The following is a 17402-nucleotide window of genomic DNA, read 5'->3' on the forward strand; positions in this document are numbered from 1 at the left end:
TCCCCACTAAGCAGGGAGCCTGACCTGAGCTTGATCCTAGGACCCTGAGATCATGACCTGAACCCAACGCAGATGCTTAACCAACTGAGCCACCCGGGTGCCCCTTCTCCCACATTTTGCAATAGCATTTTCAGCTCAGGTCACCTGCAGCCCACCTTTCTGATTCTGACCATGTCTGTGCACCACCTGCATGATTGGATCTTTACTAGTTTTCTTTAAACCAACTCAGTTTTTAGGTTTCTGACTATGGGAAGCCAGTATCATTTACATAAACAGAAGATAATTGTAAAAATAAATACGATTATTTTCCCACAATACTGTTTGCCACCCAAAAAGGCTTTAAGCCTAAATCCCACTCTCTTTGTTGAAAAGAGATGTAGCAAGAGTTTGAGAAAGGGTGTGAAAGACATGCTGGCACCAAATGAGCCTTTCTTTCTGGTGGACATAAAGGACGATTGAAGCAGGAATGGCTTTCTCATCGTGCCAACTAAAATCCTGTACCATATCTCCGTCATGTTTGGGGAGTGATGATTTCGGATCCCCGATCTGTCACTTCCTAGCTGTGTGGCCTTGAGCAAAGAACTGTACCTCTCTGAGCCTTTGTTTTCACTTCTGTGAACTGGAGATAATGCCTCCCATTATTCTAGATGCAGGCCTGGCTCCCTTCATTCACTGGGACCCTTTATTCCTCAGCATCTCTGGGGGATGGTTTCCTGGTTGAGACTTCGGTGTCCCTGAATTTCCAGCATCTACCTAGCTCAGGTTCTCTTCTCAGGTGAGTCTTTGAAACCTAAGAGAATATGGCTCCTGGAGGAGAGCTCAGGAGTGGATGAGCCCCCAGCCCTCTTGGGCTGTGACCAAGGAGCACAGCAGTTAGGTGTGGTGAGGCCATCAGTTCTTGGCAGGAGCAAAGCCCACGCTGACGCTGTAGCTGCAGTTCGCATCTGATTTTGCTGAGTCAGGAAAAAGCTTACAGGTCTCTCTGCTTTCGGCTTTTAAGCCACCAGGCACCCTGAGAGCATGAGTGGAGGACAGGTGGAGAGGAGAGGAGCACAATTTGATCTTTTTGGAGTGCCAACTTACCTGTTGGCTAAATCAAACCTTAGCAGAATTCAAATGACCCACGGGACCATGCAGTTCCCTGGGGATTTTCCATTACATCGGATGTTGTGCAGGAATTCTCTGGTATCTTCTTGGCTTCCTTTGTTAAGAGTGATTTCCAGCCTTTGTAGACACAGGGCTTCTTGAAACAGCGGACTCCCCTTGCTGTGATCAAGAGAAAATAAGACTGAGCAATCCTGTCGTTGGCTGCGATAAAGATGGAGTCTCCCTGTAAATTGTTCTGTGTTAAGGGCTAGAGAACCAGCTCCCTTTGGCATTGCTGAAACAATTCAAAGGGAAAATTAAGGGACTTGGGGGCCATGGAGAGGTTATTACAGGGGACATGTGGGTGTCAGGGGCTGGGGGCTGATTTTGGGCTTTTACTCAGTGGCATCCACTTGCTGCTTTTTGCACTGGAATGCTGCTTGGGTCTCGAGGGGGTCTTATAAGGGAGACTGACTTGCATGGAAGTGTTCCTGCTGATATCAAAACATTGCCTCTGGGTCCTTTTGAGCACCGTGTGATGGCTTCCTAGGATTTCTATTTATTCCATTATTCTATTCCTTTTCTTTTTTCTTTTTTAAAGATTATTTATTTTAGAGAGAGAGTGTGTGTATGCGAGCAAGGGGAGGAGCAGAGGGAGAGAGAGAATCCTCAAGCCGAGTCCCCGGTGAGCATGGAACATGACAGAGCGTGGGGCTCAACCCCAGAACCCTGGGATCATGACCTGAGCCAAAATCAAGAGTCAAGACGCTTAATCAACTGAGCCCCCCAGGAGCCCCTCTATTGCTTTTTTCTTAAAAAGCTGTCAAGTTGTCTTGATTGTTCTTTCTGGAAGAGGAATGCAAGCTGCATTCTCTGCAGTCTGTGTGTTTTCAAGATAATGGAGTCATTTGGGGGATTGCTTATGGATGTTCTTGGTTGAGCATTTATTTATTTATTTAAAAGATTTTATTTTATTTACTCATAAGAGACGCACACAGAGAGAGGCAGAGACAGGAAGAGGGGAAGCAGGCTCCCTGAAGGGAGCCCAATGCAGGACTCGACTCTGGATCTTGGGATCACGCCCCGAGCCAAAGGCAGATGATCAACCGCTGAGCCACCCAGGCATCCCTTGGTTGAGCATTTAAAAGCCAAAAGAGAGGGATCCCTGGGTGGCGCAGTGGTTTAGCGCTGCCTTCGGCCCAGGGCATGATCTTGCCAGTCCCGGGATTGAGTCCCACATCAGGCTCCCTGCATGGAGCCTGCTTCTCCCTCTACCTGTGTCTCTGCCTCTCTCTCTCTTTCTCTTTCTCTCTGTCTCTCATGAATAAATAAACAAAATCTTTTTAAAAATTTAAAAAATAAAAATAAAGCCAAAAAGAGTTTGACAAAGATAAGCTAGGTCGGGCAGAGGGTGCAAATCCCGGTTTTATTTTGCCCCCACCATAGAGTCTGACAGACCTGGGTTCAAATCCTAGTCGACTGTGCAGACTTAGGCAAGTGACTGTACCTCTCTGAGCCTCGGTTTTCACATCTATGAACTGGGGATAATAAAGCTACCCTTCAAAAGGAGGCTGGGCATCAGATGTTTTTGCCTACCCAGCATCCTTCCCCGGGTCCAGTACCAGCACCTTCTCCCATCTTCTGCATTACAACCATGGTCTTCTGTGAGACTGCTGATATGCCCCTCCCCCTAGGGGGCACGTGACTCTGTCATGGCCAATCAGATTCCTTCTCTGGGAACAGAGCCATTTACCCTTTTCTTCTGCAGTGGCCAAGCCAGAAGGATGGCAGCCTGGAGCTGCCTGTGACCATGTCTCCTGTGAGTAGGGGAGCAGGCATGGCTGGATCCAGGTGTTCAGATGATGTCCTTAGAGCTCCACCTCTGTCCATGTCAGGGTTCTGCTCTCCTCCATGCTGGCATACACCAGTTCCATGCCCATCTCTGAATCAGTCTCTCCAACCTGGCTTTATTGGATGGAAGAACTCATTTATCCATAATACAGGATAGAGAATTTGCTGAGTGTTATCTCCCAAGGGAAGATTAAGGTGCTGCTCCCAAAGAAGGGCAGTGGGTCATGATAAGCTAAAGCAATAGATTGACTTCAGCATCCCTGGCAGAGAGAGTGTGTACATGAGGTGGAAGTGTGAAGAGGCCTTCCCTGGGCCCAGGATTTAGTATAGTAGAAGAGGCACAGGGGTTGGGTGTGTGACAAGAAAGAGGCTGAAGAGAGATGGGATCCAGAAGGGCCTCTTGTGCCCCAAGTAACAGTGAAATCCCCACATCAGTAGGACTGTTTGCATGGAGAGATGAGACAGGTCCCCCCATCCCCACCCCAACACAGGCCACACTTTTATACAAACTCTTCTTGTACATATGGGCACTCACTGAATATTTGATTGGAAAATAAATAATTCTCAAATTCTCTAAGAAAAAAGGAGTTAGAAAGATGGAGGGTACAAAAGAGAACATGTGCGTGTCTATTGAACAAAGCAGTATTAGAGGGACAGGTTGGACTCAGAATTGTCCCAGGTACTCTTTTATTTCTTTAAATCAACTCTACATCCAACAAGGGGCTTAAACTCACAACCCGGAGATCAAGAGTCACCTGTTCCACTAACTGAGCTGACTGGGCACCCCTGTCCTGGGCATTCTCCTTTTGAGGAATCCTCTTGTGAGGTAGGGATTATAATAATAATAAGCTGAAATTCTTTGAATACAATGGACCTACATGGTACTAAGTGCTTTATTTATACACAGCATCTCAAGTTAATTCTGGTAACAGCCCTTTGAGGTAGACCACCATTTTACAGAATACATGGGAATCCAGAGAGGTGAAGTGATTTGCCTGAGGTGACACAGCAGAGAGGCAGCAGAGGTGAGGTTTGAATGTGGATTTGTAGTGATTTCATACAACTCTAAAGTGGGCTATTTTTGCTCCTCCTGGGAAATTTTTATATGCTCATTTCTGGCATGAGGATGATTTTCTCAGTGTCACCAGAGAAGAGGATGATCCTCCCATGGACCTTGGTCATGTGGGGCCACCCAATCATAGGCAGGAAGCTGGCCAGGACTGCACTGAGGATGGCAATCACATAGCCCCAGCCCAGCTGGCACTGCCCACCGTGGTACACAGAGGAGGCTCCACAGGCTCCCTTGGCAAATGGAGAGGCCAGGCTGATGGGGAAAACCAGCAGACCCACAATGGTGACAGTGGCTGGAGACAACAGGAAGAAACACCAGTATATTAGTCAAGGGGTTTGGGGCTAACTTCCATCTCAGGACTCACTGATCCACCCTCCTATCTACCCACACATCCATCAATCTATTCACTTATATATTGACTTATCTATCCTTTTATCTACCCATTACTCAATTAGTCTTCCACACAGCTGTCAATCTACTCACCCATCCATGCAACCATATTCTAATCCCTTCATCCCTCTATCCACCCTATCCATTCATTTATCCATCCATCTACCCATCTGCCCACTTAGCCACCTGCATCCTGCCCAACTATCCATCCATCCACCTACTTGACCAACCATCCATCCATCCACACCCACCCATCTATCTAGTCAACCATACATTCATCCACCCACTAAACCACCCATCCATCTATACACTCACTCAACCATCTATCCATCTACTCACCCATCCATTCAGTCATATTCTTATCCTCTCATCTCTTCATCCCTCTATCCACCTATCCATTCACTTATCCATCTACCCATCTGCCCACTTAGACACCTGTACCCTGCTCAACTATCCATCTACCCACCCACCAATCCATCCATCCATCCACCATCCATCCACCTACTCAACCAATCATCCATCTACTAAACCATCCATCCATCCATCCATCCAACCAACCAACCATCTCTTATCCACTAATATAGCCATATATCCATCCATCAGTACCCACCTACCTACATCTGTGCATGCATTCATTCATCAAATCTGTTGCAGGTGCTGTGGTAGGCACTAATGATACTAAGGAAATAAACTATAAACCTCCTCACTTTCAAGGCACTCTCAGTACAGGAGAATCACATGACCCTAGTTTTTCTTGCTGCTCTTACGCCACAATGGTCTACTTACAGTTCCATGAACATGTCTTCCCGACTCATCTCTATGCTTTGGCCCCCAGTGTTCCTATTACCTGAAGTTCCCTTCTATATTTAGTCAATTCCCACTCGCACTTCCAGCGTCAGCTCAAGTGATACCTCCTCCAGGAACCCTTCCTTAACATCCTCCACCTTCTTGGAGTTTTTCCTTGCATCTTGCACTCATCCCTATCTCATCCATTGAGTTGTAATTGCTTGATTCACCCATCCCCACCAGACACACTGCACAAGCCTAGGAGGACAAGAACTATAGCTCCATCCATTGATTATACAAATATTTAGTGAGTATCTATTATGTGTGAAGCGCCATGCCAGGTGCTGGTGATGTCAAGGAAGACATGTCCTTGCCCTCAAGGAGCTCATGTTGTAATGGAGATAGATTAACAGGTAAGTAAGTGCTGTGAAAAATACAGAGCAAAGAAGAGGCAGGAGAATCTCAGGAGAGGGGGTCGCTTACCTAGAGGTCATGGAAATCCCACCGAGGCAGTGACATTTGAGTAACATAGAGGAGCAAGACATGTAAGATCTGAGAAAAGAGAATCCCAGGCAGGGTGGACAAGTGTGGCATATATGGGGAACAGAAAGCAGGCCTTGTGGCTGAAGCATGTTGAGCCTGACAGAGTAAGAGGTGAGATTGGCAAGCGAGTGAGGGTTTCATAGGGCATGATGAGGAGTGTGGATTTTACTCGAATGTAACAGGAAGTCACTAGCGGGTAGATAAACCAGTTTGAGTGGCTCAATCTGATTTCAATTTTAACAAGACCTGTTTGGCCAGCGTGGCAGACAGACTCTAGGAGCCAAAGGTGGCAGCAGAGAGACATGTGAGGTGGTTATCACTCTAATCCAGGTAAGAGATGGTGAGGGATTAACTGGATGAGGGTTGCAATCAAGCTCTGAGCTAGACCATCCAGAGCCTCAGTGGGAATAGAGGAAAGCAACCCTTCAGGGGAGTTGCAGCCCTGCAATTTCACAGCTCACCAAGTGGAGCATTGGCTAGATTTCAGCATCTCTCAGCCCTCAACGAGGCCCCTTGTGCAGTACACAACTTGCTCAACTGTGTATGGTAGTCCTGGTAAAGATGATACAAAGTGGATGGATGAGAGAGAAACAAAGGGAGACAGACTATTATACTGGACTGGGTTTAGCTAAGGGCAGGAGAGGGTGATGTTAAGTATGCCATTCCCTCCCCCACCATTTCTGGCTTGCTAAAGGACCAGAAAGTCTTTAATCTGAGGATTTATCTCTGAGATTCAATATAAGAGGCCAGACTCTGCTCACAATTTCATTTGTTTGTTCATTCATTCATTCATCCATTCATTTAATCCACAAACATGTCTGGAATGCTTACTGTATGACAGTGGATTTACCTGCAGCTGCCTGCACCCCTGGCATTGGGCCATTGCCCCTTCTGGGACACAGCCTTTTGGGGGCCAGGGCCCAAGCTAGGAGGAGAACTGCATTGAAGGCCAACAAGAGCCATCCTCCAAGGAGAATTGCAGCTGAGACCTGTCAGGAAGAAAGAGTAGGGAGGGTATTGAGTGGGGCAGGTAGGGGCAGGTGTATGTCACTTGTTTATGCCAGCTACTGAGTCCTCAAAACCCCAAGAGGTCTGTGCTATTTATTATCACCATTTTAAGTATAGACAAGCTGAGGTCCAAGGCAATGGAGTCATTTGCCTCAGGACACACAGCTAATTAAGTTGTAAAGCCAGAATGAAGACCCAGATTTACAATCACCATACCCCACCTTTACTGAGTACCTGCTATATGACAGGATCACCAGGAGAAGCACCTTTTTAATTATCGGTTTTAGAGCCTGTATAATCTTCCCTAGAGGTGTTGGGTTGGGAGTCCTGACCCATCGTTGGTATTGTTGAATTTGGTAATGTGCATCACAACAGAGACTGTCAACACCTTAGCTGTGGTTTTCAAACTTAGCAGCACTTAGAGGATGGCCAGGTTGGTGTGTGCCGATTGTACACTGCCCAACTCTTGGAGATGCATTCGAATCGTCATAGATTTGCATATTGGTTACAGGCGTTTTCCAGCAGATGGCAGTGTAGTGTGCTGAAGAAGGGGAACATTTTCTTAATTTGTAGTAAGATACTCTATGGACTTGGAGCTGCCTTCAGAGTCATCTGGGTGTTTGCTAAAATGCAGATAGCCAGACTCCACTGCACACCTACAGAGTCAGAGGCTCAATGTGGGATAGGCGATAGGGACCAGAACATGACTCCTCTCCCTCTCCCCACCCCCCCGCCCCCTGGTGGATTTGATCGTGGCCCCAAGGCCCTACCCAGGTCTTACCTTCCAGGCAAAGTCAGGAATATCATCCAGGGACCTGAAGGTCCCACAGCTCTGGTTCCAGCTGTCACCCTGAGGCCAGGAGCAGTAGGTGAGGACGCCAAAGGAGAAGGTGTGGGACTGGAACCACGCAGGAGAGATGAGGCCAAGGGCCGAGATGCAGGCTAGGGAAAGTCCCAGGGCTGCCCACACGCTACCCACCATCAGGGAGTTTCGATGACCTAGCCGTCAACAGGCTAGATTAGTGGTGGAGGCTGCTGGGAATGAGAGAGACAGGAGCTATGCAGGTGTTCTCCAGTCAGAAACCTGGTCCTGTGTTCAGACGCCAGGTCCCCAGCCTCCTTTCAGCCTGGCAATGCAACGGGAGGTGTTGCTATCTGGGGAGAGGGTGGGGCTTTTCCCTAACAAGTTCTGAAAGTAGGATAACCCCAGACCTTAGAATAAATGTTAGTGCTTAAAGGGAATTTGAACACTCCCACTCTGCCTGGGACATTGTCATCACGGGTCCAGGCAAGGCTCCTCTCAGGTTTCTTTCTTCCCTTCCTTCCTTCCTTCCTTCCTTCCTTCCTTCCTTCCTTCCTTCCTTCCTTCCTTCCTTCCTTCCTTCCTTCCTTCCTTCCTTCCTTCCTTCCTTCCTTCCTTCCTCCCTCCCTCCCTCCCTTCCTTTCCTTCTCCCTGCCCCCCCACCAAGTCTTGCAGTTGATGAGCTGCTTTTTCAAAATCACACACAGATGCTGTTTCCAGCAGCCACCCTGCCTGTTAGCCCACTCCTGCCAATCACTGACCACTGTAATTATTTAATTGTATCTTTTTGTTTGGAGGTATTGTTGCAAAATGGGTATCCTTCAGCATATGTGTATTTTCTCATTTATGTAAATAACATTATTTCATATGTTGCATTTTGCTTCCTATTTTGGGCACCAGGTGTAATGTTTTTAGGGTTGATCCACATTGCCATGTATATACCTATTCTATTTAACTTTGTGCTTCCCAGTGGCAGACCCTAAGACAAGGGTTTGGGTGCAAGGCAGTTTACTTGGGTGGTGGTCCCGTGGAGGAGGAAGTGGGATGGGCTGAGAACGAATGAAGCCAGTTAAATGTGTTATGAAGCCACCCTGTCCCAAGGGAGGTTCTGAGAGATGGGGTATACCTGGCACCTTAGAGTTACCACTCCCCAGGGTGTAGGGAGGTGTGGTCTTTACATACCAATTCCTGCCAGCTATTGGTTGAGGGCTGCCCCCAGCACTGGGTGACAGCACTGTGTGCCTGTGTGTGTGTGTGCACGTGTGTTGGGGGGTGGGCGCGCAAATGGCAAATGCAGCAGATGGAAGCTCACTGCTGTGTGGAGACATGATGCCGTGGAGGGAGACGGAGCCGGCCCTGACTGGAACTGCCACACCATTGCCTCCAACCGCTGCCTCCACCTGCTGCATGCCATTCCCTCTGCATCTCGCCAGCTCCAGCCCTTTGCCACAGGCAGCTGTGCCATGAACATCTGCATGTGCAGACTTGTGCCAGAACTTTGGGGGGTGTACACTTTGGAACACACTTGCTATCTCAGATGGCATGTCTGTTTCCTCTGAGTGAGAATCCCTGGATGGCTGCACCTATTCTATAGTCTCTGCCTCCATGCTGATGGTACCTGTGGGCCTGCGTGCCCATTCATCTCAGTTTCCTCCCACTTTACAGATGGCAAAGGAGAGGCCCAGAGAGGGGAATAGATGCCCCCAGACTGACTCAGGCAGCAGTGCAGGTGGGTGACTTGGGTGCGGGGTGCCATCCACACACCGTGCCAGGCAATTAATACACATCATACAGCTCCTATGCTTCTTGACTCTCCGACCACAAGCCCAGAGGGCTGCAATGAGCTCGTCTTTGTTGACTGGAGGGGAGCCCACTTGTGTGGCCTGTGTGTCTTCGAGGTGCGGGTGGGTGCTATGACCTCATCTTTGACAAGGGAGGATACTGAAGCTCAGAGAGGTGTGGGCCACTCGACCCAAGGACACAGTTAGTAGGGGTAAGCCAGAGATGCTTGCCCAGACCTCATGAGTCGGCCGCTGTCCTTCTGGAGAGCCTCAGCGTAATAGTTATGCACATAGTTAGTGTGCATCGTCCCCCTGCTGTGGGCCAGGCACTGATCTGGGTGGCTCCTTGGAGAAGTGAGGGGGGTTCAATTTCTGGCTCTCATATTTATTGGCTGTGTGACCTTGGGCCAGGCACTTACCCTCTCTGGGCCTCCAATCCTTCATCTGTAAAACAAGCTTGAGTCTAGTACTTATCTCAGCAGGTGTTGGGAAGATTAAATGAGAAAACGTATAGAAGGTACTTTGTGGAGTGCCTGCACCCAGGAGGCCCTCAATAAATGGTCGTGATGATGCTGGTGGTGCCCGTGATGCTAATGTGATGGCGATCCTGTGGTGGCAGCGACTATTTGCAGTAGTATGAGTATTATCCATAGCTGTTGTCTTGTTGCTCATCCCAGAGGGGATTAGCAGATACTTCAAAGAGATAAAAAACAAATGGAGACCCATATTGCTCATGTGACTTGCCCGAGATCTCCTGGCAAATCTGGAGAAAACTGAAATCTGCACCAAGACTCTAGTCCCCAGCTGAGTGAAGTCAGTCAGTCGGAGAACGACAAACATTATATGTTCTCATTCATTTGGGGAATATAAATAATAGTGAAAGGGAATATAAGGGAAGGGAGAAGAAATGTGTGGGAAATATCAGAAAGGGAGACAGAACGTAAAGACTGCTAACTCTGGGAAACGAACTAGGGGTGGTAGAAGGGGAGGAGGGCGGGGGGTGGGAGTGAATGGGTGACGGGCACTGGGGGTTATTCTGTATGTTGGTAAATTGGACACCAATAAAAAATAAATTAAAAAAAAAAGAAAGAAAAGAAGAAAAAAAAAGACTCTAGTCCCCAGACTGATAAGCAGAGACACCTTCTCCTTCCCTGATGACATCCCTCCAACTCCTGTTCCCTAGTGTCGGTCCCCTTGGCTTGCTCTCAAAGAGGGAGGGGGCAGGTGGTGGGGGAAGACGGGGAAGGAAGGGAAGGGTGTCCACGATGGAGGGAGAGCTGGGAATTGCCCACGAGGGCAGGGATGGTGAGGTGAGGGGGGCACAAACCCCTCCAAGGGGAAGGCAATACCCTGCTTCAACCACTGAGCGCAGACACCCACTATGACACCCTCGGTGACCCCTCTGCCCCTCCTGGGAGGATTGGGCATACCTACCCTTCCCTCCATCTCCCTCAGCCCCTCCGACACATTCATCAACAAACACAGTTTATGAGCTAGCCTAGCACTGCAAGGGCTTCCATAGAATAACTGTGCTGCTGTTTTACAGAGGAAGGTTGTGGGATGCCATGGTGCCTCAGATGGTCCTTGGAGAATATTCAGGGTGGCACCTGCACCTGCCTTAAATGTCACTAACATCATAAAGTGCCGAAGTTACTAAGTTTTCAGTTTTCCTTCATTTACTTCTCTTTACGTTAAGAAGAAAATGCCTGTTTGAGGTAATCAGTCTTAAATACCTTTCAAACATGTTAACCTCTCCTTTATTTATTTATTTATTTATTTATTTATTTATTTATTTATTTATTTATTTTTATAAGATTTTATTTAGAGAGCATGCACTCTTGTGAGTAAGGGGAGGGGGGAGAGGGAGAGAGGGAACCCCAAGCAGACTCCCCACTGAGTGCAGAGCCCCATATGGGGTTCGATCTCGTGACCCTGAACTCACGACCCTGAGATCATGACCTGAGTTGAAACCAGGGGTCAGATGCTCAGCCAACTGAGCCACGCAGGCACCTCCAACCTCCCCCTTTTAAAAATGATGGGGAGTCTTGAACAGGCAACAAAGTCAAGTGAGAATTCGGGAATGTGGCTGGAGTTTCATTCATTCATTCATTCATTCATTTATTTATTTATTTATTTATTTATTTATATTTTTTTAGTTTCCTTATATTTTTTTGTGGTTTTGTTCTATGTTTTGTTGTGATGCTGGTCGTCCAATTAGAAGTGAAATGTATTGGGACGCCTGGGTGGCTCAGCGGTTTAGTGCCTGCCTTCGGCCCAAGTCATGATCCTGGGGTCCTGGGATCGAGTCCCGCATCGGGCTCCCTGTAGGGAGCCTGCTTCTCCCTCTGCTTATGTCTCTGCCTCTCTCTCTCTGTCTCTATGAATAAATAAATTAAATCCTCTAAAAAAAAAGTGAAATGTATTTTAATGAAAACCTGAGTTAATTTAAAGCCCAGTCGTATCTACATAATAATAGAGGTGGCTGGACCAGGAGGCCAAGGGGGAAGGCGGTTAGCTGATAGCCAGCACTGCTGTTGGTGACCAGAAGTGAGGCCCAGGAAGGCTGAGCCAGCTCACGGGCACCCAGGGTCAAAAGGGGCTGAGCTGCCAACCAAGCCAAGGGCACCCACACAGACTTCCCAGGGCCGGTGCTTTTCAACCTTGGACTTCACTTTGGGACTCTAAGTCTGGCTTAGCACTTTAAACATGGCAGGAGTCTTGGGAAGCTGGCCATTCACTCTACCACTTCCAAGCTGTGTGACCTGGGACAAGTCGCTCCATTGCTCTGGGCCTCAGTTTCTCCACCTGTGAAAGCAGACTGGACATCCCAGAGGAGAGCGGGCATTGGGCTTAATCCTTGAGCAGAGTGATGTAGAAAGACGCAGATGGACCATATCTTCCCCTTCCCAACACTGTGATCTTGAGGAAGTCTCCTTACCTCCTTGGGTAAGGGGCTGGAGTTTATTGAGAAGGTTCAAGGCGATAGAATGCATATGTGTGTCTTACGGGGGTGCAGAGACAAGCCCCAGCAGGGAGGTCAGGTTTATAATGCAGACTTTTTATTCCAAGGATTAGAAAAACCTAGTGGCTGCTAGTCAACAGGTGAAATGCAGCCCCGAGTGGTTGAGGATGGATTTTTTTTTTTTATTCTTACACCAAAATCAGCCTCTCCTGGGGGTTTGGCAGGATCCTGAGGGGTGTAATTCCAGCCAGGAAGCTGGGGAGCCCAGAGCCAACTGAGGCCCATGATTTTGCCTCTTTCTGGCTGCCCCTATGACTCTCCAGACGTTTCTGACCTTGAAAGGCGTTTTGTTCTCCAGATAATGTGCTCAATGTCACCTGGGAAAATCACGCTGACCGTCCAGGTGCCCAGAAACCTAAATGAGGCATTATAACCTGAAACCACATCCGGGAGGCTCCAATTAGTTGGAATCCACCTAAGGAAAGCTTGAAAGGGACTGAATCTTTTCTCCTCTAGCTCAGCAGTTAACTGTTGATGGCAGTCCACGTTTCTCGAGCACTCACCAGGCCCCATTTGAAACACCTGTAGTGCCTTGGTTCATTTAAGCCTCCCAGCCACTCCGTGGCAGGTGCTCTTATCAGAGTCCCCATTTTTGCAGAAGATGAAATGAAGGCTCAGGATGTAAGCGGTAAACCAGAAAGTAAGTGATTAAGGAGGCTCTCAGACTCAGGCAATTGGGCTTCCGACTCTGTGCCCTGAGCCCAAAGGGTTATTAAAACGTTGGTTTAAAAGTCAGATACAGGAATGCCTGGGTGGCTTAGCGGTTGAGCGTTGGCCTTCGGCTCAGGTTGTGATCCCGGGGTTCCAGGATCGAGTCCCACACTGGGCTCCCCACAAGGAGCCTGCTTCTCCCTTGGCCTGTGTCTCTGCCTCTGTATGTCTCTCACGAATAAATAAAATATTAAAAAAAATACATACGCAGCAGCTTCCTGGGCTGTCCATGGTTAGGCCTGGGGCAACCCTCCCACCTGAGCTGGCCAGGGAGCATGCATGGTCCCAGAGTAGCCATAGTTAGCCACGGGAGGCAGAGTGATGGGACTTGGGGACCGAGAGGTGGCTGCTAGGGCCTTGGTATGTCCCCAGAGCTACGTCCCTTTCTTTTTCCTGGCTTCCATGTCCTTATCTGTTAACCAAAGGGACTGATCAGTCATTCATTCAATCTACATGTGCCCAGCCCTATGTGACCCTTATGGATACAGCATTGAACAGAACATAGTCCATGCCCTCTAGGAGCTTAGGGTTTTATGGGCAAGACGGACAAACAATATGGAACAATATGCCCTGGCCATCCATCCATCCATCCATCCATCCATCCATCCATCCATCCATCTATTCAACAAACATTTATTGAGTATCTGTTACATTCCAGGAGGTGTTCTAGGTGTTGCAGATTTAGCAGTGAGGAAAACAGACAAAACTGCTGTCATCACAGAGTTTATACTCTAGTAGAAGAAAAGTAAGACAATAAGGATACAAACAAGTTAGTATATAAGATGCCATATGTTAATAACATGTCATAAAGAAAAATGAAGAAGGAAGGGAGATGCTGAATGATTGGAGAGGTCATGTTAAGCCATGAGAAGGTGACCTTTGGGGAACAGCTGAAGGAGGAAGCCATATGGATTTGTGGGGGAGGAATGTTCCAGGCAGAGAGGGAGGTGCAGGTGCAAAGGCCCAGTGGTGAGCATGTGTTTGGCAAGTTTCAGGAAGGAAAGAGCCTGGGGGGCCTGGTTGGCAGTGAAGATCTTTGGCTTTTAATTTCTGAGTGAGATGCAGAATCTGCAGATAGGCCTGAGCTAGACTGTGATGACCTATCTTGTGTTTTCAAAAGATCACTCTGGGGGCAGCTGGGTAGCTCAGTCCGTTAAGGATCCAACTCTTAATTTCAGCTCAGGTCATGATCTCAGGGTTGTGAGACCGGGCCCTTCCTCAGGCTCCATGCTGGGTGTGGAGCCTGCTGGACACTCCCTCCCTCTCTGTCCCTCCCCCGTCCCTCTCTCCTTCTCTAAAAAATATAAATCAGCTAAATAAGTAAATCAAATAAAAAGATCACTCAGGCTGCTGGATGGAGAACCAGGTAGAGGGAGAAGGAAGGAGAAGGAGTCAGCAACTTTAGTCCATCAGATGAGACACAATCAGATAGATGGGCTGAGAGGGAGGGAAGGGGATTTATCTAACATAAATCCAAAGGAACAGTTTGGATTTATGTTAGATGTCATAGGTCAAGTCAACCGGATTTGCTTATAGATTAGACACAGAGTGTGAGGATGCTTTTTCCCTTGGTCCCTGGGATGGGGGAGCTGCCATTGCTGATTTGGGGAAGCTCTGAGAGGAGCAGGTTTGCTAGGAGAGGGAGAGATATCTGAATGTGATGTGGCCTAAGTGAAGTTTCGGATGTGCATTTTGCCAACCCACCAATCAACAGATGCCTGTAGGCACAGCTCTGGGCCAAGGGAAAGCCCAGGGCGATGTTAGGCACAAGCACCGAGGAAGGGCAGGGGGCAGGTGACGTCCAGGCTGAAATCTGATGGGCCAGTTGGGACTGGAGAGGACCTTGACTTGCACCCCTTTCTCTTTCTCCCAGCTCCGCAGCCAGCTAAGCCAGATTTCTGCTTCTTGTCTAGGCTCTGTTACAGATTGGCGTAGGGGATTGGTCTAGGGAAACTATGCAATGTCGTGGCTCAGAGCCTCAGGTTCCCATTGGAATGGGCTGCCTATGTGGGGGCCCTCCAAATCCATAGGTTGAAATCCTAACCCCACCAGGTCATGGTATTAGGAGGTAGGCCTTTGGGAGGTGAGGTCCTGAGGGTGGAGCCTCCAGGAATGGGATCAGTGCCCTTATAAAAGAGACCCCAGGGGGGTCCCTCACCCCTTCCGCCATGCGAGGACACAGAGAGAAGAAAGCTGTGTATCTTCTAGCAGGTGGACCCACACCAGACACCAAATCTGCCTGCGTCTTGATTTTGGAATTCCCAGCCTCCAGAACTGGGGGAAATAAACGTTTGTGGTTTATAAGCCACTCAATCTCTGGTGCTTTGTGACAGCTGCCCGCGCAGACTAAGACACCCACCTCACAAAAGCATGGCCATGTTCTAGGCCAATGGGACTTAACTTAGGGAGGGGACACATTCCTTTGAAAATATGATTTAAAACTATAGACGCATTCCCCATGCAGGCTTGCACACACACACACACACACACACACACACACACACACACACATTATTTCAGGGGTTCACAGACTCTCGAAGTTTACTATGGCCATGGCCCCTGGACAATACTTTCTTCTCTCCCCCCTTCAGATTCTTCCCTCCAGACTCACCACACTTCAGGTCTGGAGCTCCCAGTGTGGCCTCTTCTGCTCAGGCTCCAGCTTTGGATATAAGTCTATGACCTTGTAAAATGTCTCCTTCCCTTTGAAGGAAGCATTCAGGTTGGTGAATAAAGCCCAGGTGGGTGATAAGCTGGTCGGAGGTGTGCGTGTATGTGTGCACGTTCCTTCCCAGTTCCTTAAATCAACAGCCTTTCACTCTGGGCTGCTGGATGGGCTGAGCAAAGAGGGAAAAGCCAGCCCCAAATCAGAATGGGGTAACGGTATGGTGTTTCCTGGGTAGGAGGAAGGCATGAATGGGGATTAACTGATTTATGGTTAAACACCAGTTATTGAAATTCTTGGCACTGTGCTCTCCTTTCTGCCTTGGTAATTCCAGTCCAGGGAATTACATATTTCCCTGGGGCATGAGGATCTTCTCTATAGGCTGTGAATTTCCAGAAAGTGGGCACTGAATCTGAAAATCTTTATCCTTAGCATCTGGCACAAGACTTGGCACAGAGTAGGTGCTTGTCTTGTCTTTTGCTGTAAGTGATGGAAGTGCAACTCCAACCGGCACCAGCAAAATGAGAAATTCATTAACTTACCTAAAAATTCTATGGAACAGCTTCAGGCACAGCTGGATCCAGGTGAACAAGCAGTATCTTCGGGACCTCTCTTTCCTCTCATCTCTCAGTTCTGTTTTCTGCTGGGTTGGCTTTACTCGCAGCAGGTTCTCTCACAGTATTGCCTCTGGCTGACCTTCTGAGGCCAAAGGGAAGCAATCCAAGAAAAGAAAGCTTCTCTTTGCACGTAATTGCTACGAATGTTATGAGGAACTCTCAAGGGACAAGTCCAGGTCACATGCCCACCCATGAACCAATCATTGTGGCCAGGAAGATGGGATGTTCTGATTGGCCAGACCTAAGTCCTCTGCCCTAGGGCTGGGGGTAGAGCGTGGGGGACTGGGAATAGGGTAGGCAGGTCACAAGGTTCACCCCACTGGAACTACATGGACTAAGGGCAGTGGATGGGGCGGTTTCCAGGAGGAATACCGAGGTTAGCAGAGGATGGGGGATGGATGTGGGGCAGATGAAAACAAGAGACATCGCTCTAATGACCTGAAAGCTGCCATGACAAGAGAGCTCGCACTGGTGCTGGAGGAAGCAGGAGGGCCCAAGAAGTTAAGTGCAGGAAACGTGAGGCCTGAGGCTGATGCACAAGTCTCAGCTCTCCCACCTGCACTTAGTGTGACCTTAGGGCAACTCGGCCTCTCTAGACCTCAGTTTCTTTACCTGTAAAATGGGGGCATGTGGCATAGATTATTGCTGGGGACTTTTACAGTCCTTCAGTCATCCAATTCTTCGTGTTTCTTTCAATCAATATTTGTCAAGGGGCTTTGGAGTTATTCCAAGCTGGATCTGAATCCCAGTTCTGATGTTTACTCACGGCATCAGGCTTGACAGATGCACCTTTTCAGATGTGCTCAGCTCCGTCCTTCCCAGCCACCCAGCTGCACTGGCTGCTCTCCAGCCTCGGCTCACCCCCCCGCCCCCCGCCCCACTGCAAGTGGCCCCGGGTCCACAGCTACAGTCACTGGGCCAGCTCAGCCTGCAGTAACGTGGCCCGAGGGCCGGACCTTGCCTCCCCAGATCCCCAGCTGTCATCCCAGCTGACATGACCAGACCCTTGGCGGCAGGGGCCGAGGGGCTCTGGTGCCTCCTCTTCCAGACTCAGGTAAAGCTCTACCT

At 48.7% G+C, this 17402-nt stretch overlaps 1 protein-coding gene across 5 annotated transcripts; it reads right to left on the bottom strand.

Moving 5' to 3' along the window:
- Window positions 1-3812: 3812 nt before the first annotated feature.
- LHFPL7 (LHFPL tetraspan subfamily member 7) lies at window positions 3813-17125 on the bottom strand. 5 transcript variants are annotated; one of them, XM_072802986.1, is made up of 6 exons: window positions 16256-17125; window positions 15664-15755; window positions 13260-13464; window positions 7518-7768; window positions 6579-6717; window positions 3813-4301 (listed from the first exon to the last, which is right to left on the bottom strand). In XM_072802986.1, exons 4-6 carry the CDS (start codon window positions 7716-7718, stop codon window positions 4039-4041), a joined length of 603 nt encoding a protein of 200 aa, XP_072659087.1. In that variant the 5' UTR covers window positions 7719-7768; window positions 13260-13464; window positions 15664-15755; window positions 16256-17125; the 3' UTR covers window positions 3813-4038. The 5 variants fall into 5 exon arrangements, with proteins under 5 accessions (XP_072659087.1, XP_072659088.1, XP_072659086.1 ...); XM_072802987.1 differs by lacking the exon at window positions 13260-13464 and having other exon boundaries at window positions 7518-7771; window positions 16256-17124; XM_072802985.1 differs by lacking the exon at window positions 13260-13464 and having other exon boundaries at window positions 16256-17123.
- Between the last annotated feature and the right edge of the window lie 277 nt (window positions 17126-17402).

This window comes from Canis lupus, chromosome 27 (assembly GCF_048164855.1).
Source record: "Canis lupus baileyi chromosome 27, mCanLup2.hap1, whole genome shotgun sequence".
NCBI classification, from domain to species: domain Eukaryota; kingdom Metazoa; phylum Chordata; class Mammalia; order Carnivora; family Canidae; genus Canis; species Canis lupus.

Coding starts and splice junctions, on each gene's coding strand:
- LHFPL7 (XM_072802986.1), bottom strand. CDS start 7,718: ATGGTGGGTAGCGTGTGGGCAGCCCTGGGACTTTCCCTAGCCTGCATC. Junction 6,718..7,517: donor TTCCTGACTTTGCCTGGAAG/GTAAGACCTGGG, acceptor TCTTCCTGACAG/GTCTCAGCTGCAATTCTCCT. Junction 4,302..6,578: donor AGGGGTGCAGGCAGCTGCAG/GTAAATCCACTG, acceptor TGTTGTCTCCAG/CCACTGTCACCATTGTGGGT.